This window comes from Haemorhous mexicanus, chromosome 1 (genome assembly GCF_027477595.1).
Source record: "Haemorhous mexicanus isolate bHaeMex1 chromosome 1, bHaeMex1.pri, whole genome shotgun sequence".
Taxonomy (NCBI): Eukaryota; Metazoa; Chordata; class Aves; order Passeriformes; family Fringillidae; genus Haemorhous; species Haemorhous mexicanus.
Window position 1 is genome coordinate 42,597,293 of NC_082341.1, and position 27,957 is coordinate 42,625,249.

General features: G+C 42.9%; 1 protein-coding gene across 8 annotated transcripts; it reads left to right on the forward strand.

Moving 5' to 3' along the window:
• The first annotated feature begins 116 nt into the window (after nucleotides 1-116).
• On the forward strand, nucleotides 117-27,957 carry NOD1 (nucleotide binding oligomerization domain containing 1). Of its 8 annotated transcripts, none has more exons than XR_009486596.1 (14): nucleotides 340-3,763; nucleotides 4,997-5,076; nucleotides 6,764-7,102; nucleotides 8,940-9,114; nucleotides 10,319-12,128; nucleotides 14,158-14,241; nucleotides 15,247-15,330; nucleotides 16,889-16,972; nucleotides 18,593-18,676; nucleotides 20,739-20,822; nucleotides 21,440-21,523; nucleotides 22,715-22,824; nucleotides 23,571-23,654; nucleotides 25,060-25,096. XR_009486596.1 is itself a non-coding variant. In XM_059847232.1 (14 exons), the coding sequence occupies exons 4-14, from the start codon at nucleotides 6,887-6,889 to the stop codon at nucleotides 25,130-25,132; spliced, it is 2,862 nt and encodes a 953-aa protein (XP_059703215.1). In that variant the 5' UTR covers nucleotides 342-3,380; nucleotides 3,648-3,763; nucleotides 4,997-5,076; nucleotides 6,764-6,886; the 3' UTR covers nucleotides 25,133-27,957. The 8 variants fall into 8 exon arrangements, 5 of the variants coding, with proteins under 5 accessions (XP_059703232.1, XP_059703223.1, XP_059703241.1 ...); XM_059847232.1 differs by lacking the exon at nucleotides 22,715-22,824 and having other exon boundaries at nucleotides 342-3,380; nucleotides 3,648-3,763; nucleotides 25,060-27,957; XM_059847240.1 differs by lacking the exons at nucleotides 340-3,763; nucleotides 22,715-22,824 and adding an exon at nucleotides 143-195 and having other exon boundaries at nucleotides 25,060-27,957.

The following is a 27,957-nucleotide window of genomic DNA, read 5'->3' on the forward strand; positions in this document are numbered from 1 at the left end:
GGACCCGGGCACCTCTCGGGGCAGGAAGGGTGGGTGCGGAGGGCAATGCGATGCTGGTGACGGGGGAGCCTTGGGCCATTCCTGCGCGGGGAGGAGCCGCTTCCCGCTGGGGAGGAGAGTCCGTCTGTGGGGCGGGAGGGGGTGAGGGAAGTGCCCGTGGGCTCCTCCCCTGGCCTCCGTCCCTCCGCCGCCGCGGTGAGTGCCGGGGAAGGGCAGGGGCACAGGCGGGCTGCCGGGGGGAGGGCTGGCAGGTTCCAGTGTCTGCTTTCCGTAAAGTTTCTGTGGCACCGCGTGAAAGGCTTGCAAGGTGGGAGGGGGAGGGCTGCGCCGCTCCTGAGCTGGAAACTTCGGGGTTCCTTGGTGTTTCCTCAGGAGGGTCCGTCCCGCCCGGCGGCCGGCGCTGTCTGACGGGGAGTGGGAGCGGGGACGCGCGGCAGCGCTCACAGCTCCGCGGCGTGGGGACGGCGCCTTCGTACGAAACACAGCAGCGCTGCCCGCCGTAAATGGTGTTCCAGGTGCTGACGAGCACGTGGTGCTCCTGAGGGCTGTTGAGGAAGGGCGGCGAGGTCCCAGGGACGGAGGAGGCGGGAGGGATGCACCGCTCCCCTCCCGCCCTGGCGGCCGCCTCGCTGCCCGTGAGCGGCCGTGGCCGGGTGCGGTGAGCCATTTGCTTCCCCGAGAGCCGCAGCGCAGATCCCAATCCAGGGATGTCACGGACTCACGCGGCACTCGCTTAGGCCCCGGTGCTTTGCCCACTTCACGCGAAAGAAGCTGGAAGAGAAGGAGGCGGGAGCGATTCGCAGGGCAGGATGGTGCCCCGTGGCTTGGCCGTGATTCCATCAGTTCCGTGATTCCATCAGCTGCAGCTTTCCTTGTAGGATTGACTTCTGGTTGAATGTGAAAATAGTGAATGATAATAGAAAAGTTCCATGTTTATAGACCGCAGTAAATTGCCCCCTCCTCCTCTGTCTCTTAACAAAAAAAAAAACATCCCCAAGATTTCTCTGGTTGGAGAAAGTTTCTTTGCTTTCTAGTAGTGGCTCCTTATTATTTATTGATCTTTTCCCACCGGGAAGGAGTTACAAGGAAGCCACATAAAGTCTTCTTGACGGGGGCTTCTTAATGCATCCAAACACTATATATAAAGTTATATTTCTATAACAGAGGAATCTGTTAAGATATGTAGGAACAAAACCTGTGAGGGATGTAATATTTCTGTTAAAGCCTGTGCCTTTTAAAGAAAAGCTTGTCATTTTACCAGATGGAGGCAGAAGTAATTTCTTCTGTGTTCTTTTATATCTGTTGCTTTTCAAATAACTAGGGATGCTTGCAAAAGCTTCTGATACAGTCAAAAGAGACTGAGAGAGGGGAGGGAGGAAAAACCACTGAAAGATGCTGATCTCTGGGACCCCAGAGCGATGCAAGAGCACGAGTTGTAATGGATTTACAGGAACATGATGTTAACATATGGCTCCCTGGGCATTTATTGACATGTGTAGCATCACTGATGGTAGTTAGACATTGTGAAGTGGGGCGTGATGAGTATGCTTTAATTCACACAAACAGAATAATTTAAGATCTGCACGGGGAGTCTGTACAAGCCCTACCAATGCTCCATTTTTGCTATAATAATAAAAGGCTATTTTTTAGTACCTTTGGGAATACATTGCATTGCTTCTCTTCAAACATGCAGACTTTTTGTGTAGCATATGTGCCCATTTGCCTGTGATCTCTGCATTTTTTTTACTGTTCTTGAACTAAGGAAAATAGCTGAAGTTCTTTTATATGTGAGAACTGCTGTGTGGAAATAGGTGTTTTATTCACTTACTATAGTCAAAGACTGACTGCTGTTGCATGCATGACATAAGATGTGGAAAATCTTATTTTCTGTCTCTCCCAATGATAGCAAAAAGTTGAATTTATGCTGGCCTGATAGAGACCGGATTACCAAGCATACCAAAATTTCCAGTTCTCCTCTTGCTGTAATGGTTCTGTAATGAGTAACTGGCACTGTAAAACAGCTTTTCTCTGGAAACACATCTGACTATGCAGAGGGCATAGGGCTCCATTTCATGTGAAACAGAGCATTGTTTTCATACAGCCACCTCTGGAAAAGTGATCGTCTTTTGAATGCTACAGACAGAAGGCTGTGCTAGTGGGGACTCCCCTAGCCCTGGGCTGGTACTCAGGTTTGTGTGCTTCACTCTTGTCCTGCCACAGTTGGCTACTAGGTGCTGTGTAAATCCTGAAGATAATCCAGCTGCTGGCTGCAGGTAACTAGGTAATAGCAGAGGACTTTATTTCACAGCAATTTAGAGGAACAGTTCTTGTCAGAATAGCAAGACTGCAGAAGAAGTAGAATTGACTGAGTTTTCAGCTCTCCAGAAATATTCTAGATTGGTCTCAAATTAGTTGCTTTAAGGTACAGTTGTTAATTAATTTGCTTCTTGTATTGTCTTTACTGTGTCATTCTATACAGTCTCCTTTGGAGCAGCCTGCTCAATAAGGACTCAATTCCCTAGCTGACCCAGAAGTTGAAATGTTTTTTAGCTGTTCTGTAAGATCCTTCAGCCCCTTTATCTACAGAATTTACCTTTGACAAGACCTTGCAATAAACTTTTCAACACTTTGCAATAAACCAGCACATTCTTTGCTGCCAGGGGTCTTGCAGCCCTGGAAGTGGAACAGGCATCACAGTTTTGTTAGAAGAAAGAGCTAGGAGATATTAGTAAAAAGGGATGTGAGGAGGGCAGGGCCAGAGAAAGTAGAAATGTAAATATGCTTGCAGAGTGCTGAGAGTAGAGGGAACTCAGAAGAAACACGAGATAGAAGTACCAGTGCATTCACTGCAGCTTATTGACATGGATTGTACAAAACCTTGCTGGAAGTACGATGCTTTTACTGTACCTCTTACTATGACAAATTTCATTTCCCTGTTTCATTTCCCTCCTTATTCCTGGCCTGATCCTCATCTTGCTTCCTCTTTTTATTCTCAGTTGCACAGGTTTATGATGGCATTGATTGCCACACTTGCTGTTGCTTCTCATATCTCTTCAATCCCCATCAGCATTTCATTTGGCCAAGACCCTGTCTTCCCTTTCTTCTTGGCTTTTACAGCTGGTGGGTAGGTGTTCTGCTCTCGGGTTCTTTTTAATTCCGTTTAGTCTGTTTCTGCCTTCTTCACCTGAAGGACTTTCTGTCCTCAAAATGGCTAACTGCATTTCCTCTCCAGCATCATTGGCAGCCTCTTCAGTAAGTTATTGGGTTTTTGTAATTTTTCCTCTTAGGAACCAGAAGTCCATTCTGTTTCCAGAGAGGAAGCTTTTCCCCATGAGTCTTTCTCCTGTTGTCTCCCCATACCAGACTCCTGCTTCATTCAGGTATCCTCTGTCTTATCTGTCTCCATTCCTTCTTAGGTGTTCTGCTGTTTCAGCTACTCTGTCAAGCTTGCAAGTCTTTCCTTTTTTCTTGCTCATTTCTCTAAATAGATGTGTTCACAAGCTGTTGCTGTTAGAACAGGTGATCTGTTTTGACCGTAACTTGTAAGAGCCTTAAGGTGTCTCTCAGAAAAATGATTTTACTCACTTTTTCCCTTTCAGAAATGGAAGGCAATACACTGAGGTGTCTCACATTAATGTGTGACTCAGTCTTTTCTAACAGCATCCCCTGTGACTGATGCAACATCAGTCACACAGATTGCACTGGAATTGAACTCAGCATCTGGAGAGCCCAAGATAAGGCAAAGAACACTGTATGCACTCTAGTAAGGAATGCCTATTTAAAAGCCTATTCATAATGCCTATTTCAATGCCTACTTATAACCTGCATAAGCATTTACCTTTAAACATACCAGATGTGTAACCTAGCATTGTGAAACTGACAGATCCTTCCACAAGAGACTTAGCAACCTTGTGTTCCCTCACTGAAAAACTCATATTGAAGCACTAAGGAAGCTGGGACTCTTTGCAGAAAGAGAGGTGATGGGCTTGCAGATTAGCTGGAGACCTCATGTTGGCCTCATGTTTTTAAAAACACCATCAAAAAAACCCCAACAGCCAAAAAAAACCCAACAACTCAAAGCCCTAGTGAAACAGAATCATGAATGTCAAGTTTCTTCATACAGCTGATACACTTTGCTATGAATACATGTAGCAGGAATCTTTCTGTTCCAGCATCATTTAAAGTGTTCAGCTCTTCATCTGGTATGGATTTTCTTAGTCTGTGAATGGTGGGAATTTCCATTTTATTCTTGCTAAAAAGGACTGATGAAAAATACTAAGTACTCCATTACTGGATGGTGTGGGGTTTTGCATTAAATTTAGTATTTTCATTGAAAATATCACTGAGTATGTTATCATGCACAGAATTCATATTGCCAGTTCTGACTTCCCTGCTTGGCATTTTTGTTCTTTCTCCTTTTCTCCCTGATGTTTAGCCACACTTTATATTCCTTTTTGCTTGGTTTCTTGTTTCTCCCTTCTCCTGCAGATCACCCTGTGTGAATGGGAATGTGCTCTGTCCTGCAGCATTTGTATGCATACCCCTTCCAGTAGCAGACATGGTTTGTACTGACTTGGATGTAGTCAGATGCAGGACAGACATCTTTGAGACCTTCTGGTCATTCCATGTTTTTCATGTTCTGTTCTGCTGCTGTAGTTCCTTTTTCTTTTCTTATGCTCTTTGTAGATGGAACTGAAATAGTGAAGAAAATACTTCTATTTGCTTTGTGCACTTGAAAGCATGTAGGTTTGTTCTTATGGTTTTCTGAATATTTATCTCAGTTCTTCTTACAAATTAGGAAGAAAGAAAATGCATTAGAATAATGTGGTCCTTAAATAACCAAAGCAAGCAAGGAATGTTGGGTGGATGCAGTATCTTGAAAGAATAGGGTTAATATTTTAATTGCATGTTTTAAGATGATGCTATCGCTTTAACTAAAGCCTTCAAAAGTTTAAGGCTAAATTATGTTTTCAGCATGCTTGGTCTTCATTCACAGAGTGAGCTTTCTTGAACAAAGAGATGTGCCAGTGTGGCTTCTGGAAAGTTGAGTGACTCAGAAACCAGCCACTTCCTCGGGTGGGTCATCTGAATGGGGTAATGAAAGCTTGATTTGTCTGAGTAGATGCAGTCACTTACTGGTGTGGTAAGAATTTCAGATCACTTGGTTACATTCCGTTTGTTGGAAACAGTTTTGCCTTTTTGGGAGTTGGCTGTGACCCAGAACAGTTGTGCTGGGGATTTGCCAGGTCTCAGTCATTGGAGAGCCTAACTCTTAATGCAGTTATCTGCATCCATGCCGGTCAGCAACTGTAAGCTGGGACCTGTTGGGAAATCTGAGGAGCTAAGCTGGTTTGCCCTGCTGGTTTGAGTGTAGATAGTTACTATCACTAAAATGTAGTAGCATAAACTGTGTCTTTCTCCAGCATCAAGCAGGAGAAGCTTCACTGATGCAGACAGCAGCTTCTGATATAGAAAACCCATAGAAGTGAGATTGTTCCAGTAGCAGGTCATTTAGAATAATCTGTGAGCTGGCAGAACTCAGTTATAGCTTGACAGGGGAGTGCTAGGGAGCATTTGAGAAAGTTTGCCATCACTGCAAATGTCTTGGGAAATTGTGAGAATTTTGTAGGAGCAGAGTTGGCACATTTACAGAATTGTTGAAGGGTATTGTCTTTTGGTTTTGTTAATATGACTGTAATCAGATTCTAAGAACATTCTTCCAGATATCTCTTGACCTGCTTGAACCAACAGCATGTTTTAACTGTTACTGGGCATTGTCAGTCATTTGTGTTGATCATGCAGATTCTCACTTTCTGTGTGGAGGTGATTCAGTTGTGATCTTGGCAAAAAATTAGCTTCCTGCATGTGAAATCATATGTGCAAGTTTGTACCTAAATAGTACCTAAAGGAACTTACTGTTGAACTGTAACTACAATATAACTTCATGCCTACTATATGGTGGGCACATTAACTAAAATTACAAGAAGCCCTGCTTTAGTAATACTATAGAGAGCAGTCTGATCCTGATTCCTCTTGCTTTATGCCCTGCAGATAAAAATAGGAATAAATGGGTATCTAAAAAGAGCTCCCAAGATGTGGTTTGGAGAACAAGGGCATACATGTGTATATATTTGCAGACAAGGAGAGAGCAGTCATGCTAAAGAGTGTGGTTTCAAAATAACATCCCGCCTGGTGAACCTTGTATCCTTAGAAACTAAACTCTTTTTCCTAGTTTAGCTAAAACTGCCTCAGAGCTCACAAGGCCTTGCTTTCAGGAGCAGGTATTATATTTTCAGCACTTCTTACAGTCCCTTGTTGTTAACAACGAAAAAGCAGAGTGAATTGCTACTATAAATTAATTCCTCCTACAAAATTAATTGCTATGAAGTATAATTTTATTCTGTTTATTTCCTTGTCCAGATTATGTTTGGACAGATGCCCTGCTTTGTCTACTCAAACAAGAAAAACTAATGAAAATATTAAATTATGCATTAGGAACAGGCAGTTAATAAAGCAGATGCCAGTGGTGGTGTTTGAGGCAAGCTAGAGTATAATACTGGTAACAGGAGACAGACTGCTGGTTGTAGGCATTTTATTTTTCAAAACCTGAACAAATAAATGGAAGTACCTAAGGAAGAAACGTTATTAAGAAGTTGGCCATGATACTACAGAAAATTTGGGAGTATTCTGTGATGTCTAACTGAAGGATGTATGTGCATAGAATAAGGTTTAAACTGAGGTTCTGTACAATTACTTTTTGCAGGCTCGGTGATGCGAAGGACAGATTTCTTGTTTGCCTGAAGTTAAATCCGAGCTGACCTGTCACTACAAATGGACAGTTTTTCAAAGATGAGGCTTGGTGGAACAGCTTCTTGGTATCTCAACTATGGAAGGCCAACTTTGTGCTAATGTGGACATTTCTGTGAAAAATCCTCCAGGAGCAAGCCCTCAGTCCTTCATTGCTTTGCTGAAGGTTCACCGAGAGCTTCTGGTTGGTAGGATCCGAAACACGCAGTGCTTGATTGATAACTTAATTAAGAACGACTACTTCTCCACTGAGGATGCAGAGATCGTTGTCCAGTTTCCTACTCAAGCAGATAAGGTATAATTTTTTTTTTTTCTAGCCAGTGAAGCTTTTGGTTACTTTCAGTTTATCACCAGTTTTTAAGGGTTCATCTGACAATTTTACATCTAGTGCGTGTTCTAACCTTTGTTGTTTTGGAGTTTTCCCATCCGTTCTTCCTGGATGAGTGTCTCCAGCACATCCCTTTCCAGCTCGGCTGGCACTGCTGGTTTTGCCCGTTGGCAGCTGTAAGAATTTAGCAGGGTGATAATTGCTGTTCTGTCCCTCCCAGCTGCAGCTTTGTCCTCTGATAAAGATGTGGCCACGTGGTTGTTAGAGTACAGCAAGGAAAATCTGCTTAGGATGCTGTGGGATAGATCATCCTGCTTTAGGAGAGACAGAAATGAAATGTTGTTTTAGAAGTTAATGATTGTTTGTTGTCTGTGTGAACACCTTCCTTTTTCTTTAAAGACCTATGTACGTTGTAAATGTTTCTGTGGAAAATTTATGTATCCTGGCATATTTGGGGTTTTAATTCGTCTTTGGACATTAGTAGCAAGAATTATTTCCTTTCATTAGGAGAAAATTACCGTTTACACAGTTGGTCTTTGCATGGTAGCTTGAAACAGCTGAGGAGATTGTTTCCCAGACCAACCAATCAGGCAGCTTCAGAACCTTGTCACAGTTAGGGGCAGGCAAACCATAAAAAATTCAAAGACCTTGGACTTCACCAACAGTGCAGATTTTCATAAAATAATCATTCTTGCTGACATGTTGAAATGGTAACACAGTGCTCACACTGTGTGTGGGGTCAAAGCTGAATAAATGCACACTGTATGATTATCTCAATTTCTTATTGTTTGGCATAATATGCATGGTTGTTGTACCAAAGCTGAGGGGGAGGCCATGCATCAGGAGTCTAAGCAGAGACAGAGAGCAGGCCACAGTGGTGTAAGTGAAGTGGACTCTGTGTGAGCTTCTCTGGAAGGCATAAAACTGCTTTTTAACGCATACAAATTGTCAGAAAATGCTCCATGTTTGCTGTGCTGCATGTACATCACCCTGATTTAAGCTCACAAGAGACCACAGTCTCTTTGTCTGGTTTAGAACTGCATTCTTCATTCATTTCTAGCAAGGGGATCCTGACATTCAAAATATGCCTTCAGATGACTGCTCTGTCTTGCAGAGGGTTTTTTACTAGGACTGCCTTGTACTGGTGCACAGAGATCTGCCTTGCCCATGGAGGTGACACTTCGTGCTGAACTGCTCCAGCCACTGCCTGGTAGCCATTAGTTTTGGTAATAACTGCAGGCAGAGGGGCCATTGTGCAGAGAGAGCCTGGAGAATTGAGTTGCTATGTTGGAAGGAAAAGTTGTAGGGTTTTGGCTTAGCATTAAGATCCAGGGAGGGATTCAGCCTATCCTGCTCTGGACCTGCCTGGATCCTGAAGTAAATCCAAATGTGACTAGAGTATTTACAAAACAGAGGCTGAGTTTAGGGCACTGAGAAACCACCTCTATTTTCATTTTAAACAGCACAGGGTTTAAAATACACTGTCTAGCCAAGCTGAGGAAATCCTTTGGGTTCCCTGTTGAGGAGTGGTACTTATCCATTTTGTTTCTGGTTAGTGTGATTGAGCTCCAAGTTCAGACCTTAACTTGCAGAACCAACTCTCTCGCAGCATTCAAACACAAATAGCAGTTGGGTTTTATGGTGGTTCCAATTAAATTGAGCTGGATTTTAGTTTCACCTTTTTGAAGCACCAGTTTTGATTCTGGCCCCCTGCTCCAGTCCAGAAAGGATCCTAAAGCAGTTGACAGGTATTACTGTGATAAAATTCTGTGTATCACTGATCTTTCCTGTGGTGTTTCTTTAGGTTCGCAAAATTCTAGACTTGGTTCAAAGCAAGGGAGAAGAAGTTTCGGAATATTTCGTCTATGTCCTGCAGAAAGTCACTGATGCTTACTATGAGCTTCAGCCTTGGCTGGATGAAATAGGTTATGAGCCTTCAGAGAATATCTGTAGTAAACCTGTGGTAAATACAGATCCAGGTAAGGTCATGCACCTCTATCCCTTCCCTTAGGACTGCCCTGCTGTGTAGGGAAGCTCCAACCAAGTGACAGGGGAGTAAGAGTTTAGGCAGGCACAGCCAGGGAAAATTAAAAGGCAAAATTAATCAGCCAAATTATAAGGCACACTATATAACGCAAGGGTGATGTTGATAAATTACATCCTGTTTTGTTAAACTCAGGCTCTTTCTGCATTTGGTTGTGGGTATGTAACACAATGGCAGAACCATCTTGTGCCAGCTGTAGTATTTTCCAGGCCTCTACTACAATATATTAGCAACACTGTGATGTTTTGGCCATGGACTAGCCAGTATTTCATGATGAGAACAGGCAAGCAATGAGGCAGGTAGCCCAGGGAGGCTGTGCAGTCTCCATGGCGCTTTTCAAGATCCAACTAGACAAAGCCCTGAGTAACCTCATCTGATGTCAGAAATTATCCCATTCGCAGCAGGAGGCAGGACTAGACCTTCTGAAGTCCATTCCAACCATAATTATTGTCACCCTAAACGATGATTTTTAGCAACCCTAAAAATCAGAGTTTAAGTATTGCAGAAATTATTTCCTCTGGAGAGGTTTCTCCATACTACATAAATATAAGAATTACTTTGCCCCCATCTGAAGCAAAGTTTCTGTTGAAAACCACAGGCCAACGTTGTGCAATAACTGAGATTCTCCTGTGGCTTTTTTGTCATCTTAAAAAAAAAATCTTTTGAGGTGCCTGGTATTAGGTTTCTAAAATGCATGACTTCTATTTACAATAATATAAATGACTAAAGAAGTTAGGCAAGAATAACCACCTACCTGGTAGAACTGGAGTTAGAATATAAGTACAGTGAAATCAGTGACCAACAACTCCAACAAGCCTTTGCAGAGAGTTAAGCAGCCTTTAATAAAGGCTCAGGGACTTGGCTTTGAGTCTCTGCTGAAGGACAGCAGCCCCTTAAACCAATGCAGCATCAGTACTGGCTTTCAGGAAGTGGTGGCTCACATGTGACCTTTCTTTAGCACCTGAATTTCCCAAGTGGTTGATGATGGCAGCACAAATAGAATTAATCTGCCAAAGAACCCTTTCCACATTAGAATTACTTTTGTTTATTACCCCCTCTGAGTTCCCAGAGAGGTGGGTCATTGTATACATAGGTTTTTAAATAATAGTCTCTTTAATAATAGTTCACTGTCTTTTTAGTTAGCAGGTATTGCCAGAAACTCAGACATGAACTGGGACGGGACTCCAAGTTTTTTATGTTGTACACTCAGAAGGAGGAGGTGCTGCTTGAAGAAATCTACTCCAACAGCATTATGGAGCTGGTCAGTTTTACCAATGAGAGTCTTGGCCATGTGGATCAGTTAGAAGCCCTTTTTGATGATGCAGTTGGGCTAATTAATGAAGATGGAGAGACTGTTTATGTCTACGGTGATGCAGGAATTGGAAAATCCATCTTGCTGCAAAAGATACAAAGCCTTTGGGCCAGGAAGGAACTGGACATAGGGGCCAAGTTTTTCTTCAGTTTTCGTTGTAGGATGTTCAGCTGCTTCAAGGAAGATGAAGCCATATGTTTGAAAGACCTGCTCTTCAAATATAATTGCTACCCAGACCAGGACCCTGCAGAAGTGTTCCATCACATCTTGCAGTTCCCTCATACAGTTCTTTTCACTTTTGATGGCTTTGATGAGATCTATTCCAACTTTGATCTCAGCAGTGTACCTGAGGTATGCTCACCCAATGAACCCATCCACCCCCTGGCACTGCTCGTAAGCCTTCTCAGAGGAAAGCTTCTTAAGGGGTCCAAGAAAATTCTTACTGCCAGGACAGGAACTGAGATCCAAAAAAACATCATTAGGAAGAAAGTGTTGCTCCGCGGTTTCTCCAGGAACAACCTGAAGGAATACACAGCTATGTTTTTCAAAGATGAGCAGCAAAGAGCACTGGTGTCAAATCAGCTGGAAGCTAACCCAAATCTCTGCAGTTTGTGTTCAGTGCCTTTATTTTGCTGGATTATCTTTAAATGCTTTGAGCACTTCCACTCCAGCCAGTGGTTTGATGGCCACGAGCTTCCAGACAGTTCTGTTACATTAACAGATGTATTTTTGCTCATGATTGAAGTACACCTGAATCGATCTGTGAAAAAAAATTTGCTGAAGAGCAATATCAGGAGCCAAGCAGAGGTGTTCAAATCAAGAAAGGAAAGTCTTCTAGCTTTGGGTAAAATGGCATACAAAGGGATGGAGAACTCTTCCTTTGTCTTTGAGCAGGAGGAAGTCTCATCAGCAAATATCTCTGAAGAAGATTTGCAATTGGGCTTTCTCAGGACAGTTAAAGGTTACAGTGGCTGTGACAGTCAGGCCACTTATGAGTTCTTGCACTTAACCCTTCAGTCTTTTTTCACAGCTTTGTTTTTGGTTATGGAGGAGAAGGTGGGTACCAAGGAGTTACTTGAGTTTTTCAATGAATGTTCTTCCATGGAGACTGCCCAGCCTACTTGCCTTCGTATCCCCTGGCTGAAGAAACAACTAGCAGGGGAGGATCCTTTCCAAAATAAAGAACACTTTAATTTTACCAACATGTTTCTTTGTGGCCTGCTTTCTGGATCCAGGCAGAAGGTCTTCAGACATTTAGTTTCACCTGCGGTCATTAAGAGGAAGAGAAAAACACTCATCACATACCTTGGGGAGAGCATGAAATCCCGCCTGAAAGGCTACACTCGGTCCAGGCTGAAAAGCTACAATCAGGTGCAGGTGCAGCCCAACTTTGTGTGGATGCTGAGGTGCCTGTACGAGACGCAGAGTGAGAAGGTGGGGAGGATGGCAGCCCGCCGCATGCACGCCAACTACATCAAGCTGACCTACTGCAACGCCTGCTCTGCCGACTGCAGCGCCATTTCCTTCCTTCTGCACCACTTCCAAAAGCACCTGGCTCTGGATTTGGACAACAACAACATCAATGACTACGGAATAAAGCAGCTGCAACCTTGTTTCAGCAAGCTTGCAGTGATCAGGTAGGAGTCTCTGTATGTAAGAAGGTCCTTGCATATTCTTCGTTTATTCCACAAACCGGCAGGCTGAAGGAGCTGATCTCGCAAGTGGAGAAATATGAGGATTGGTGCTGCTGGAAATTAATGTTTCAGATCTTCTGAAATCTTTGTTCATTTAGTCACAGGAGCAGAGATAAGCTGAATTTGGAAACCAAAATGGAAAGGGTGGAAAGAAGTCCTTAGAAGCACAGACTGTTTAAACCTGTAGGTTTAGTTAGCTCCATCTCGAATTGTTTTTCTCAGAAAAGGATTTTTATGAGAGAAGGTGCTTAAGGGAAAAAGGAAACAAAAGGGCATCCTCCATTATATGAAGATTGCCTGAGGCCATCTCTGCCCTTGGTGATAAGGGGTAAGGGAGGTTCTCCTATTCACAATAACTCTTGATCAGAAGTTCTGAATTTCTTGCTTTTGCGTCCTGTCAAAATGTCTGGCATTCGTAGGACAAAAACTATCATGTACATCCATGAAAGAATGTAGTTGATGCCTTCAGATGTGGTGTTTCCCCTGAGGTCATGTGAAGGGAGGACATGGCTTGGTGTGAACAGGGAGAACAAACTCCCCCTCTAACACCACAGGTCAGATTGTTTCACCTCCAGCCCTTTGAGCTTGTACCATGTAGGTATATCTTATTTGTCCAAACATTTAGGTGCAGAAAATCAGGTTCTTTTTTAAAGCTCCTTCAGCCTCATGAGAACTTTTTATTAGCAACTGGATTTATTCCTCTTGTTTGGCTGTGCCTTGCCTTGTTTTCCTCTAGGAATAAATCAAAGCCAGTGACTCTTGGTTTTTTCCCCAGTTATTTGCAAATTGACTGACTTCCCAGAAGAAAGCAATAAGGAAACTCCTGGGGAAAATGCATAAGTACGTAAGACAAAACAAAGAAAAGGCCAGCCTTTCATTCTTCATGCCCATCATGTGATCATGCCATACACAGTGTGATCCTAACATCATCCCCAGCACCAAAACAGTCTTTTAGGCTGCCCTTTTAGGGTCCCTTTATGGATCTTCAGATGTTGGAACTTTTACTTCTAATGAGAAATTTCTGCAGGTGAGGAAATATTGTTTCCAAGAGCTTAACTCTCCCTTTCAAAGAAGCAGGCTGTCCTGATCTGTAGAAATTGGCTGATCTCTCCTGTGTGCTGGTGCATTCCAGAGGGACCAGGTTGCTAACTACCTAAGGCTAGGGAGGCTGTTGGTGATAAGGGACTCTCAGCAGGAAATCCTCAGGTACTGAGTTTGTGTGCACACTAAATGTGGTCAAAATGTTTTCAGAGGGACAGCTTTACCCAGAAAATGTGATTCATGGCAATTGGAATGCTTCACTTGAACCTGTCCATAAGGTGAAAAAGCTTGAGAAGTTATTAAAAAAAACCCCCAAAACAACAACAACAAAAACCCCACCCCAAACAACTGCGAGAAGAAGCATTTTTATTCTGTGAATGACTGACATTGATTTGCTTTGTGTCTGGCTGGGACAATAAAATTAGAAACATCTAGCACACCCATGGGAGCGCAGTTCTGTTTTCTGGCCAGGGCTTTTCACAACCTTTGTTGGGTGAAGCCTGAATGTGTTGTGACTTTCAAGATGCCTGGCTTTCACTCTGTACTCAGAGAGAAGATTGCAAGACTGGTAGTTTGGACAGCTTGCTTTTGCTAGGGTGTTAAGCAGACTTTCTTCCTGGAATCACAGTAAGCACAGAAGGGGGGTGAGATGTTTATCTGGAGTCTGACTTCCTACATTTTATTGTTCTCAGTTCTGTGGACAGCTTCCAGAGCATTACCTAGGAGATCTGGGATTTTCTGATTTTTATCAGTTTTGGAGTGAGCCACATGAATGTGAGCTCACATTTCCCTTAACAGCCTTTAATATGTGGCATAAAGACCTGTTAAAATATCAGAGGAAAATGCATAGGCCTCCAGTCATTTGTTAACTCACAGGTGATGAACATTTCTTGTATATATTGATTCAGACTTTTCATTCCCTTCTTTCCAGGCTCAGTGTAAATCAGGTCACAGATCACGGTGTAAGAATCTTGTATGAAGAACTCTCCAAGTACCAAATTGTGTCTTTCTTGGGGTATGTACCCAGCTGGGGGCAAAACACTCAGCAGTGATACTAGAAAATAAAACTCTAATGCTGTCAGTACTGACACAACAGAGGTGGGGTGGAAACTACAGTTTGAGCAAAGCAGCTTTTTGCATCAGAAATGATTCTGTGACAGTTCTCTGGGACAAGGACCACAGCTTCCTCTCCCCTCACACTCCCTTACAGCCTCCTGCTGGCATCAAACCCTTCTGTGGCACAGTGTGGACCACTGTCAGGTTACTGAACTGTGTGAGCATGCTAATTTTTATACCTTCTGCTGTGGAAGGGATAGACTGCAAGCAAGAGAGCATGTGTAGTTAGAGCCTGCTGTTTTCTCAACTGTAAATTGATTTATTTCAACTATGCAAAGAAGATACAGCTTGGTAGAGACTGCTGTCAGGAACATGCAGTTTCAAGTGTCATGTTCATGATACCAATTTCTTTCAAGAGCTTAATTAGTTCTTAATGAAGTTGAAGCTGGAAGGCACGTTAGCTCTGACTTCCTGCTCTTGGTTAAGTAGCTACATAAAAATGACTTTTTGAAAGGTGAACATGAATACCAAGAATAGCTTTTTTCCTCTGGTGCCCTAATGTAAGTACAAGTGCTCAAGTATCTGCTCTACAGTAATATTTGCAAGGGGATTTTGTGACTTTTAAAAGACCAAAAGTACATTATGGTGTTTTGTCTTTTGACTTATCTTCTGGCAATATTATTTCTGTACTAGCACAGGAATAAAGAGAAACTTTGTTTGCTTGTGGAGACCATTTATTTTAAAAATTATATAAATATTCATGATTTGCAGTCTGGTCTCCTTATATTTTATATCTAGCCCATCACAATATGAATTATATATCAAAATAGAAATACAAGCAACTGTGAATATGTACAAAGCCTCACAGAAAAGATAGATGCTATGTGTGCATCATAAAACATTCAGGTTGTAAATATTTAACAGCAGTAATAACCTATTTTTACCAATGTGATTTTTCTTTAAGCTTATACAACAACCAAATCACTGATGTTGGAGCCAAATATGTTGCAAAATTAATTGAAGAGTGTTCAAGCCTGGAATATGTTAAGTATGTTGGATTGTTTTTCCTTTCTACACTATCCTAATTAAGATTAGGCAATTTGAAAGGGGAGGAAGAGTGGGAAAAAAGACAAAAATTGTATTTGAAATAAAATATAATTTAGGTTGCAGTTGTATATTTGTGTTGCAGCAGTCTAGCAGTGGATGGCAGCAGGTGAAACTCTTAAATTGATAGTCTTTTCTGGAATACAGTAGTGAGTTAAAGGAGTGCATGAGACCTGTCCTTTACCTAAATCCAGTCTGAGCACATAAGCGAGGCTTAAGCTGTGCATGAACCTTGCTGCTGCTTCCAGCAGGCAAATTCCCTTGGATTTAGTACCAAGATTTTTAGTTCCTGACCTCTTATGGGCCACTGGGGTCAGGCTGTGCTGGTGTCATACCTCAACCCTGGAATTCCCCAAATTCACTTGGTGAGTTGTTCTCTTTAATTCCTGGAACTTCCCCAGATAAGAGTGTCTGGCCATGCACGTTTGTTGGACATAAAGGTAGATCATTAACCAATGGTTTAATTGTGACCATAGCAGAAACCAAAGGTAACTGCAGCAGGGTCAGCTTTGGGAGGGAATGTAGGAGTAGGCAGCCAGGGACTTTTGGGTTCTAGTCCTTGTTCTACCACTGACTTGGTCTGAAACCCCACTCTGGCCATATCCTTCCTACTTGAAATTTTTGCAGAATTTTGAAACCCAGGAGCACTTAGTTTTTTCAGTGCTTTGACAGTGCTTTGCTTATTTAATGTAGCTTTCACAAAAAAAGCCTGTTGAAAGATGGTTGCATTCAGGCTACATAGTAACCCTAGAGGTTATTTTGAGATAGAGTGCACATTCATGTGCCCAAAGTCAGCAAAACAAGACAGTTTTATGTAAATAGTGGCTTGGGCGCTGGGGGGAGGGTTGGGGGTTTGGTCTGTTCTTTAAATCAATCTATATGCAATTATCTCTCCCTTGAACTCCAGCCATTTGATATCCACATAGGCCAAAAATAGAAGAGGCCTTGTGTAAAATGCCAGCCAGAGAATGACTGCTGCACTGACCTATGCCACTGCGTAGAGCCTGTGCTTTCAACAGAAAGACTTGAAATTATTGCAGTCTCTGCCTATCAGTTGCAGTCCCCTCTTGACTGTGGAAACACACAGTCAAGAAATATTCTGTTCCCTGTGGCATCATGAAACATGCTGCATGTAATTCATGAGCTCTGTAGCAATTGCTGACAGTATGAATTCTATTAAAAACAAAGCTGGGGTCCTTGCCCTGAGGATCAGTTCCTAAAACTCATTTCTAACATACTGAGCACCAAACCCAAGACTCTACTGCAATACTTCTGATTTGGAAGGCTGACATGCAAAATATGCAAAAGACAACATAAAATTGTGTCTTTTAGTCAGAGGTCAAGTGCCTGCAGTATTTTTTCACTCTGGGTTAATCTTTGATAACTGCAGGTAACCTGTAGAGTTAATTAGCCTTAAGTACTTGTGTGGCTTTCTGAACTGGTGTTCTGATAGCTGCACAGTTGTAAGTGATGCACCTCATCAATTTCTGTACTTTGTGCAGAATAGGAGCAAACAAAATAACGAGCGAAGGAGGGAAGTGCCTTGCCCAGGCCATCCAGAAGAGCAAGACAATGTTTGAAATTGGGTAAGTTCAGTGCTAAAGAATAGAAGTTAGGGCTTGATCTTGGCCAGGCACCTGTAAATCCCTTAGGATTCCTTGTTTTCATGCTTACCTTCTCTCCTCCTTCTATTCCTTCCCTCCTCAACAACAGCATTAGAACAAATGAGTATAGAGGCATAGCCACATTTTCCATGGAAGAGGAGAGCTGCACAGTTGTTCTTCAGTTCACACAATGTTTGGTTTGGGTTTTGGCATCTGTTTTTTTCTTTTTCACTGTTTTGATAGAATCTTAAAGGACAAACAAACAAACAAGAGGACACTATATGGAGCTAGCCACTTTCTTTATGGCACACAACTCCTCTAGAGATACTTGGTTATTTTCAAGTCCGTGTGGTTTTATGACAATTGGCACTGCATCTAGTTATTGAATGTCATTGTTACACCTGTCAAACCTTCTGCATCACATGCTGATAAAGTTGTGAGCTGGGAGAATAAAAGGGTATTCACATCGTCCTTTTCCCTTAGGCTGTCCCTAACTGCAAAGTGCTATTATTGGAGAGAGGTCTGCATGTACTCCAAACCTTTAGTTCCTGCCCTGTTTCTCAGGAAAGGTGCTAGGTTTGATTTATTTTTTTTTTCCCCCCCTTCCGGCAAATCCCAGTTTCTCTTTTCACTTTACAGGAGAACACATCTCTTAAAATTTAGTGCTTGAATACATGGAATTAAAACCTCTGCTTGGCCATTGTGAAAATCACAGTAGTTGTGAGACGCGGAAATCGGATTTGTACAATCAGATTTTTGGCCTTTAATCTTGTTCTACAACATTTCACAAATACAGTGAGCAAACTGCACACTTCCATATAGCTGGATCTGCTGTGCTGTACTTGCTGTAATTTCAGTGAAGGACTCCTGTTTTCTCCTGTGGAGGAAATGATCACTCCAAATGGACTTAGGATAGCTTGGACAGAAATGTTGAAATAGCAAACTGCACTGGCTCTGGAGGACAAGGAAATTCTGGGGAACTTACTGGAAATCCATATGTTTAGATACCACAGAGCTCAATTGATTTTAAAAGAGCTGCCAACTAATTACCCATAAGCTGAGTGTGGCTCTGAGTCATCAAGCCAGGATCCCTGTAAAAAACCCAACAACATGGACTTCAGCAGAGGTGTTTTCAAACCTCATAATACAGGGTGAATTTTCAAAGTGGTTACTCTGCATAAAAAGGATTTGACCAGGTACTCCTAGCTTCTGATCAAATCTCTCTAGCTTGTACCACGTTACCTTCTCTCACAAGATAATCCTTTGTGTAATCAAGGATTGCTTTGTCATTGGAAATACTATTTCTTACCAGTGTGCAGCAAGGTGATCCCTAAAGCATTCCTGCTGCAGCAGGCTGTCTCCTAGAGCTAGCTCTGTGCTGTGGCCTGAGGGTGCTGGTGAGTCAGCAGAGGTTACTGGTGCCACGTGCAGGCAGTGGAACATACCTGCCTCACTGGGGAGGGTACCTGCCAGGTTCCTCACAAGCCTGAAAGACTGTGAAGAAACCAGGAAGGAGAGGAGGGGAGAGAAGCAGGGAGAATGCATTGCCAAGAGTCAGTAGGGCAGCACAACTGATACCTCATGTTCTCCTCTCTTCACTAGGATGTGGGGTAATCAAGTTGGAGACGAAGGAGCAAAGGCATTTGCAGAGGCCCTGAGGAACCACCCCAGGTTAACAAACGTGAGGTAAAACACTGGAAGAGCCAAGCAGCTCGGTGCAGTGCTGGCTTTCCCATCCTGCTGTGAAGCAATGACTCTTTCCACCAAGAGTTGCCTTGGAATGCCATCTGGTATTGCAGCCTTTGCTGTGCAGCCAAGAGGTCCCTGGTGCAAGCGAGAGGCCAGACTGTCAAAAAGCCCTGTGTGGCCTTTAGGCACGTTAAAAATACCACATGACTGGCATCCTTTCCTCTGTGTGCACCTCCTCCCCTCATGCTACACAGAGTTGTGGCATTTGTGAAGGCACATGGTCAGTGGGTGCCATTTTGATCTGGGAACATTAGCAGGAGGAGGCACCAGCTGTCACAGAATTGGGTTCCCAGTGAGCTCAATATTAAGAGTTTATATGGAGAAAGTGTAGCAGCTCTTACCAAAGTACTTTGTAGGCCATAATATGAGGGGCTGGCACATTCTTACATTGGGGCTCATGCTGTGCTCCAGTGGAGCTACACCACCACACATTCAGTGCTAGTGATATGTCATCCTCACTGGAGTTCAGGGATGGATCTCAAACCAGCCTTCTGGAAGGCATAACACAGGTGAGGTTGGAAGCACAGCAGAAACCAGCATGTTAAACAGCCCATTCCCTGCTCAGCTTTCAAATGCTGGCTGGGGATTTAAAGATTTAAAGATGTTTTGGAGCCCCTCCACACAGCTGGAGCACTGGGTTCATGGTGACCCTTTCTATTTGTCTCCCAGTTCCAATGGCCTCCACGATGAGGGAGCAGGCAAGGCTCCTTAGTTTCCCCACAAGGTGGCACATGGCACTAGTTTCTTCAGAAATACTCTGGGAGTTTGGGAATCTCTGGAGAGTTTATTGCTGCCACTTCAGATCCAGGGATTTCAGAGCTGGTGCCTTGTCCTCTTTTCTGCAAGTGGGTAGTCAAGCTTAAAAATTAAAAGCTGAACAGGTGCAGTGACCTAGATATATTTAAACTTAAAAGCCATCTGAAATAGCCATCTTCCCATAATTGCACAATCCATCCAGACGCATCAGACTTGAAAGAAAACATTTTGAACTTGAATCAGAGCTCAGGGATTCTCAGATGAGAGCAAATATGCTGATGAATGTGTTTGCAGAAATAAAGAGGAGTAACTGTGCTGTCTCAAGCTTGGGTTTGCTGGCACTTGTGCAAGGTGAATCCTCTGCTCTGCAGTGTACTTGCTTTTGACTTCATTTCTTACCTCCACTGGCTAATCTTGCTCCATGATTAGAATTCATAGTAAGCACCTGTGGTAGCTTTATGTGAAGACCAAGGGAAGATATAATCCCTACTGCATCAGTTTACTTTATTTGCCATTTTTATGCCCAGGCATGATTGACTGAGAATATCCAGTTTAAGCTGAAGCTAGGAGGGACTCATGCCAATACATACTTGTGCTATTGCTCCACTTGGTTCCCCTTTCTACATTTTTTGAGGCCTTGCATTATTTTAAGGGGGGAGATGCTTTTTGAACTCCTAAAGCCCAGAACGTAATTTTTACTGGATGGTTTTGCATATGTCTATTCAAAGAATGAAGGGCAGACTAAGAAATGTTTGTGGTTTGTAATGGAAAGTATTTACAAGCTCATATCTCCATACACAACAGAAGGTGTTGTACTTGGAAGAAGAATGAAGTATTTGGATGCCTGAAGGACTTAAAGGACAAAGTGCCGTTCCGTTCGTACAGGGATGACAAACACATGTAAAAACCTGTGTACTGCTAAGCACAACTCTTTGTCCTTGTTAAGAGCCTCAATTCTCAAAATTACTGAGTGCAACTCTGCTGTCAGTCCCAAGAGCCCAACTCACTGACAGCAAACCTCATGGACTGTTTGATAGACCTGCACTCAGGCTGCAGACTGTGAACTGCTCTCACTTGTAAAAGTTGTAAAGGCTCAGTGGTTTGTGAAGTATGTGACTCTTTAAAACACACAAATGCTGAGCTGTACATCTGGGAAGCAGATCATCCAGGATATTCCCTTGTATTTTGCAGTGGGAGAGCCAAGTGGTGCTGCTTCTTAGACATTTGTATCTTTGCTTCACAGTCTTGCATTCAATGGCATCACGACAGAGGGAGGCAAGAGTATTGCTGAAGCCATGCAGCACAACAACTCCGTGAGGATATTCTGGTAATTGATAGTGTGGTCTCTTTCTCCTCTGCTTCCTTTTCCAGAGCAAAATGCTGGTTTAAGTCCTCCAATCCCATCACCCTTCCTACTCTCCTTCCTCCTCTCCCTGCCTTCATCCCCTATACTTTCCCTGTCAGCAAGCTATAAGATATCCCTTTGGAAGAATGTGGGCATGAGTAATGGATCAGCAGCACGTGTCCTTTGGGATACATTCCAGTGACCAGTGTCATGCCTCACTCTGCTCCATCCATCTTGATTTCCCCATTTTCTCTCCTTTCCATCATCTGAAGTCAAGTTCTTTCTCCTCAGTTTTTGCACCTCTTCAGTGTTGTCTGTACCTTTTCCCACCACACCTCATTCACCTTTTAGACACTAAAGTATCATGAGAAAGTATCACTAGAACATTGCTCAGAGAAATAAAGATCTGATAATCTTGTCTCTTTTACCTCCAGGGCTTCTCTTCAGTATCTCTTTGTGTTCAGCCTTTATAAATTGCTCAGGGCAGGAACAGCACATTCCCCTTTGGCTGCCTAAAGCTAAGTCACAGACAAGCTGCAAAAACAGGGGCCTAAAAAATAATGTCAACATCCTAAATGGACATTTTCTTGCCCACTTAGGTTGACGAAAAACGAGCTGGATGATGAGGCAGCAAGGAGTTTTGCAGAGATGTTGAAGGTCAACAAGAAACTGGTGCATTTATGGTGAGTTACATTCCACAGTGGCACAGGCTCTTTGGCAGTCACTACATTAAAGCTTCACCTTCCAAGTCTATGTAGGTCACAGTAACAGCTTCTGTGCATGGTCTGGATGCAGCTGACTGCTTGTAGACAGTTCTAACGGGAAGTTAATAAAGCTGCTGTCTAGCATTTGGAACCTGCTTCCATACAGGGAAAAGTTCAAGCCGTTTCTGGTAACTTTCAAACTAATGATTGATTTCATCTCTCGTTAGGGGAACAGTACTGGCCTCAAAATCAAAAGTTTCAAAAAAACAAAAACCTAAAACCCCAAGCAGACAGCTAGAATAGAATAAGGTTATTAAAATTCTTCCTGTTTATTATCATGCTATGAAAGTAACTCTTCAACCAAGAACCTAGGTGACAGACACATAGATACATGTCACATTTGCCTGATGTTTTCTTTTCGGGCTAGCAATACACTGATGCAAGACACTCATCTCCAAGGCATCAATCCTCAGGAAACCAGGGATTATTTCTAGCAATCACAGTAAGACTTCTTACGCTTCTAAGAAAACGCAGTATTGGCTTTTCTGATCCAGAGGTTGCCAATGGATGGGGTTGGGCAGATGTGAGCTGTAAAAAAAAATAGCCATCCATTCATCTCAAGTGATCAAGGGAACATCAGACATGGAGTCCCTTTGTATACTTTACAAAGACTTGGCTGACCACACTCTAGCACACTCCCTGTATTAATTCTAGTTCCAGCCCCTCAGGAAGCATGCTGGCTGTCATGGGTGCCAAGTACTCATAGCCTCTTTTGAACGCAGAAGCTGTGGTGCCCATCACCCTGAAAATGAAAAAACAGTGGGAGAAGTGCTTGATTTCTTTGTGCACAGCTGCAGATATAATTCACTGAGCAGTTTGGGTTGAATTCATAATAAAACTTACCACAGCCAAAGCAGGCATAGTAATCAAGATAAATGTCTTTGTTATGGCTCAGTGTTGTCCAAAGGTGTCTGCCAGTGGACAAATTGATATCCGGCTTTGTTGATTGCACCAGTGGATACCTCCAAAAGATGGTGACCTATATAGATAGTTGTATTTGAGGCTGAGGTTTTTTCCAGTAGCTGAACGATTCTACTGGATCCCTTTGCATTTTGATTCCAAGTGCAGAAACTCCTTTAATGGGAATGCCTCCTTCCCTCCTTCCCTCAGAGATTGTTCAGTACACTCCAGTTTTCAGCCTCGTCCTGAATCCTGAGGGATTCATGCAACCAGTCACATGGAATGGTACAGCTATGGGGCTCACCATGGTAGACTGAAAGGTGAGTACTGAATTAAGCAAGGCTGATGAGTATTTTTATACTCATGCAGATGAGTGGCCTCTGTTCATCTTTAGCTAGTGGGATGGTCTACAGTGGTAAATAAGAGTTACCTACTGCTTCATCAGTTTCACTGCTTGAAGATCTTATGTATGGTTTTTTTCCTTCCCTAAGCTCAGATGAGACATAATTTATAACTGGTAAGTTGGTTTCACTGGGACTTGCACCTGCTCATACCAGAGTCAGAATCGGTGTTTTATTTTCCGAAGATTTTGTTGGTTTGATAAACAAGACTGGAGGATTTGGCAGCTTCTAGATCATAACTGCTAAAACACTAGGCCTACACAGGGTCTGTACTCAGAATTTTCTGTACATCACTTAAAAATGTCTCACAGTCTTCTTAGTAAGAGAGCAGAGCTGAGAGGTTTGTCTGTCTCAGTCTAAATACCACAATCCCATACCACTACTGAACATAGCAGAAATTTGTCAGCTGTGTAATTAAAATTGCTCAGTACCTCCCGAATGGAACCACATGCAAGATTAAAAGGAAAATATGAATACTGTGAGCTCTGTTTCTGAAAGTGCATGTGGGCCATTTGACCAATACTGTGTACCATGCTCTCAGATAAAATCACAGTCATTTTCTTGTGGCAGACAGCTCTGCTCCTTAATGTAACGCTGAGCATAGGTTGTACATGTGCTGCAAATTAGTTTGCATGTTAGATTGACATGAAATGCTTTTTTTTTAGGCTTATCCAGAATCAAATTACAGCCAAAGGGGTGAAGTGCCTCAGCGAAGCTCTCAAGGAGAACACGACTATTCAAGAAATCTGGTAAAGGTCCCTTTCTCAAAGGGTCACTTTGTAAACTTCCTTTAAAACCCTACTGGCCTTACTACTTCCCAGCCTAAAAAATTCAGAGCAAGTTTATGTGAGGCAGGGGTTGTAGTTCCAGCTGTGGATTTCAGACAGGTAAAAAGCCACTGCCATTGAAACATTTCCTTGTGTGTTATGAATGTCAGGCAGTTTTCTTGGTTCACATCTGTCTGTACCACTGATTTGCAGAATCAGGGCCTGAATTTATAGACCCAGCTTTGCTTGTTGTTTTTATTTTTAAACTTCTGAACATGTCCATGCTTTTCAGGACCTAAATGCCAAATAAGCAGGAGATTGTTACCTTTAATCAGCATTTCTAGTCTGGTTCACAGAATTTGTGCTTGGATTTTTTTGGGCGGTGCTCCAAACATACTGAAAGTGCTAAGCTACAAGAAGATTAACTTTTGGTAGGATTTGTTTGTTGTAGATTATGTGGGCATCACATAGTCACACGTGTACATTTAAGGCAGAAAGCCAAATACCACATTCCTTCCCTCACCTCAGGGAGCTCAGGAGTCAATAGAACTGAGCTGGTTTTAGCACTGCTGCCTTATTATTGAACATGAAATTTATTTTTAAATATATGTATTTGTTTTAGTGAAAGGACACTGAATTCCTGCTTAGAAAGACAATGACTCACTGTCTGACTAGTATGTTCCCTGGAGATGTGGAAGAGGTACTTTTTCCAAAAGTCACTGTCAGCTTTCCCCTACAGAAGAGGTATCAATTACCCCTCAGATCATTCTGAATCTTCAGACTGAAATCTGTCTTTTGATTCTGGCCTGAATGTTCAGAGGCATTCATTAACCCAAGTAATTTCATAAATCTACATGGTTTAATGGATTTCAACATTTCTGAGAGCAGCACTTAGCCAGGCTGCTCATTTTCAGGGGTGTAAGTATCAATGTAGATTATCTTTACGTAGCCAGAATTGAAAATTTTGCTATCGGTCATTTCACATTAATAATGCCTGAGTACTTTACAGAATTTTCTTCCCATGTTGTCATGAAAGACACAAAATGCTCTGGAGACTTTAAATATGTTTAAACCAGCCCACTGCACAGTGAGAACCTTTGTCCACTCTGTGCTGCTTTCTGAAGTGCAAACAGCTGGGTTTCCGATGCCAAGTTCAGTTACTGGGGCTTAGGTGTGTGTTCAGGTTTTATTTCTGAGGGAGAAGCTTTGTTCCTTGGATGTGCAGTGGGAACAGCAGTGCTGGATCCAGCCTAACACCCATTCCCAGTTGAGAAGCATGCAGCCCACATGACATTTCAAACCTCTGCACCAAAGATGGTGCACATAGATGATGGGAAACGGTCACTACCTTACTTTCACTCACATCCCTTTTGTTGTACTCCTCCAGCTTGAATGGGAACCTGATAAGCCAAGAAGAGGCCAAAGCTTTTGAAAATGAAGAGCGGATCATTTGCTTTTGAATGAGGACTTTCCCATTTTGCCAAGCTGGTGTTAACAAAGGCTACTCCTACACTTGGACTGCAGAGTTTATAAAGGCATCAATCTACAGTGCTCGTGGCAGGAGAGAGATACACAATAAGCTGCCTTTTTATGAACACACTGCACTCCCTCAGCTCCATCCCTTACCCTGCCTGTTATTTTTAATCCTTTTGGTGAGTGGGAAGTTGCCTGGGTAAATAATTAATGTTTGTTTGGTGCTTTGAAGATGAAATGCAACGTGTTAACAGACTAAATCCACTGGCAGGTGTATGCATTTTGATAACTGAGTTTAGATCTATTCTGTATAGGGATGTAAATAATCTGTTAACTTATTTATATACCTTAATAAAGACACACAAATATGCATAAACAAGAAAGGGTGCAAGATGCAAAAACTCCACCAGCTCTGAGTATTACCTGCCTCAGAACTGAAAATTAATATATACACAGCTTTACCAGAAACGGTATCTATAATAGTTGCTTGGTATGTGTGTTTTGAACATGAATTCCTTCTTCCTGCCTAGAAATTAGGTCCCTCTTTCTCCACTGACTACAGGCAGCATCGTAGACACTGCTTTTTTTTGTTGTTGGGATTTTTTGGATGGGTAGGAACGGATGCATCAGGCTCAGATTACTTTCAGTAATCATTTTTTCCCATATCAAAGCCAATCCATTTTCTTTCATGCAACCAGAAGCCCTTACTACCATCACTGTAAAGCCATAACACGGGCAGTAAACCACTTCTGCTTCAAATTTCCAGAGGGCTGCATAGAAACGGCTGCCTCCTGTTTCCACAGTGTTTGTTCTGGGGAGGGGGTCTGGAGAGAATTGTGAACAATTAATTAGCAGGCTGTTCATTGCCTTGGCTCCTGGCCTAGGCTCCGTGCTGGTGGCACTACACCAATGTCACGTTGCCCAGCATAAGTGGGGAGAAAGGACGATTGAAAATCAACTGCGTCAAGTAGAAATCCCTTCTCCCAGCAACAGGAAAGCACACAGGAGGATTGAGATTGGCCTGGAAAGCTTTTAGTCTGTGCTTGAATCAGTGGACAGAGCAAGGCAAGGGGCAGTAGAAATAACAAGGACCAGCAAGAAAACATTATCCTCCCCCAAATTATTATTGTTTAGGGAGTGTAACTTTAGAGGCTTTAAAAGAAATCAGTTAGCAAAGGAGTGGGGTATTTGATTATTTTTTGTGGGAGCTTTATAAACTCAAACTCTACCCCACAGTGTAGGGGGTAGAGTTTGAGTTTATAAACCTAAAATGGAAAAGTGTGAGCCATTTCCTTCCTTCTCCCATGTTACCATTCCCCACCCCCACCCCCCAAACTTTGAGAAACAATTCTTCAGTTGCTGACTAACTCACAAAACCTTGGTAAGTTGGAAGAAGAATCTCCAGTTAAAATGCCATACCAATGAAGCCCTACCTCCCCATCTCCCAAATCTGCCCCATGAAGCAAAGAAAGTGCTTGCTTTGTAGGTCAGAGCTTCTCCATTTCCTATGTGGTAGCAAACCTTTCCCAGCCCTCAATTCTGTCTACTCCCTTCAGCTCCCTAACACATTTTCAAATACTCACCGTGCTTCTCACAAAACCTGCAGCTATAAAGGAAAAAAAGGGAAGAAAACCAACTTAGTTATTTTTTAGAGGCTTTTCCTCTGTGCTTGATTTTTCACAGGGAGACAGATGAGGTTTTTCAACCATGCCAGAGGGAACTCAGCTAACTTGAATGATTTGTGCACCTGAGCCATTTGTTTACTGAAGCAAAAGGGCGCACAGTTATAGATGAGCTGGATTTCAATTGCCAAAACATCTGCCAAAGCAAAGCCTTTAAAGACTTCTCAGTGACTTTAACAAATCAGAGACTCATGCACCTTGTCAAAGTGTGTTTTGCCAGCCTACTCTGATGGAAGGGAGAAGATACTGGTGCAAGGAAGAGCCTTCACCAGAGGTGTCATTTGCCTGTGTTTGAGGAAGTGTGCTCCTACTTTGCTCTAATCACAGAATTATTTGCTCATTTACCAGGTAGAAAGTACATTTAAAATGACAGTTCCTGTCCTTGTTTCACTAATTGACTAAAACAGCTTCCCCCAAACTTTCCAGTGCAGTCACGTATGCCCCTTTTTTTGGGCTAGAGCAGCCATTGGCATTGTTTGTAGTGAGAAGCTCAGCCCCTCTTGCAAATCTTGTTCCATACCTGGCTGTTACAAGCTGGGCATCCAGGGGGTGTTTTTGGGGGCAGCAGGATTTACAGGGCTGCAGCAGCCTCAGGATAAGTGGTGGCAGGATCAATCCCAGCTCCATGTAGGACAGAGTTTGGCACTGAACAAGATTACAGTGCCAGAGACAGAGCAAGTCACAGCCACTCCCTCCAGAGGTGACTTTGGGCAGCAAACATTTGTTTGAACTAGGCTGACGGTCTGAGCACAGCTCACTCTGGGTTTAACAAAACCAAGGGGTTTCATAGAATCCTGCTCCCAGCTCACCCAGAGCAGGGGGTTTGCTTCACAGGCCACATCACAGCTCTGGGAGCCATGCTGGGCAAACTGGTTGCTGCTCTGGGAGCGGCAGGACATCCCTTGTTTATCTGCATAGCATTTCTGGCTGAAGCTCTTCCTAGTCTTACTGGCCTGTTTGTAAGGGGCATTGGAGCAACACTTCTGCAGCTTGGAGGGAGAGTCTTGTTTACTCAGAGACAACTGTAACTTTTTTCAGACTTGTTTGTAATTTGCTGAAGCCTTCTCTGTACACTGTGTCATGTTTTTCCATTTGTCCACTGTGATAATAAACAGCTTTTTAAAGAACAA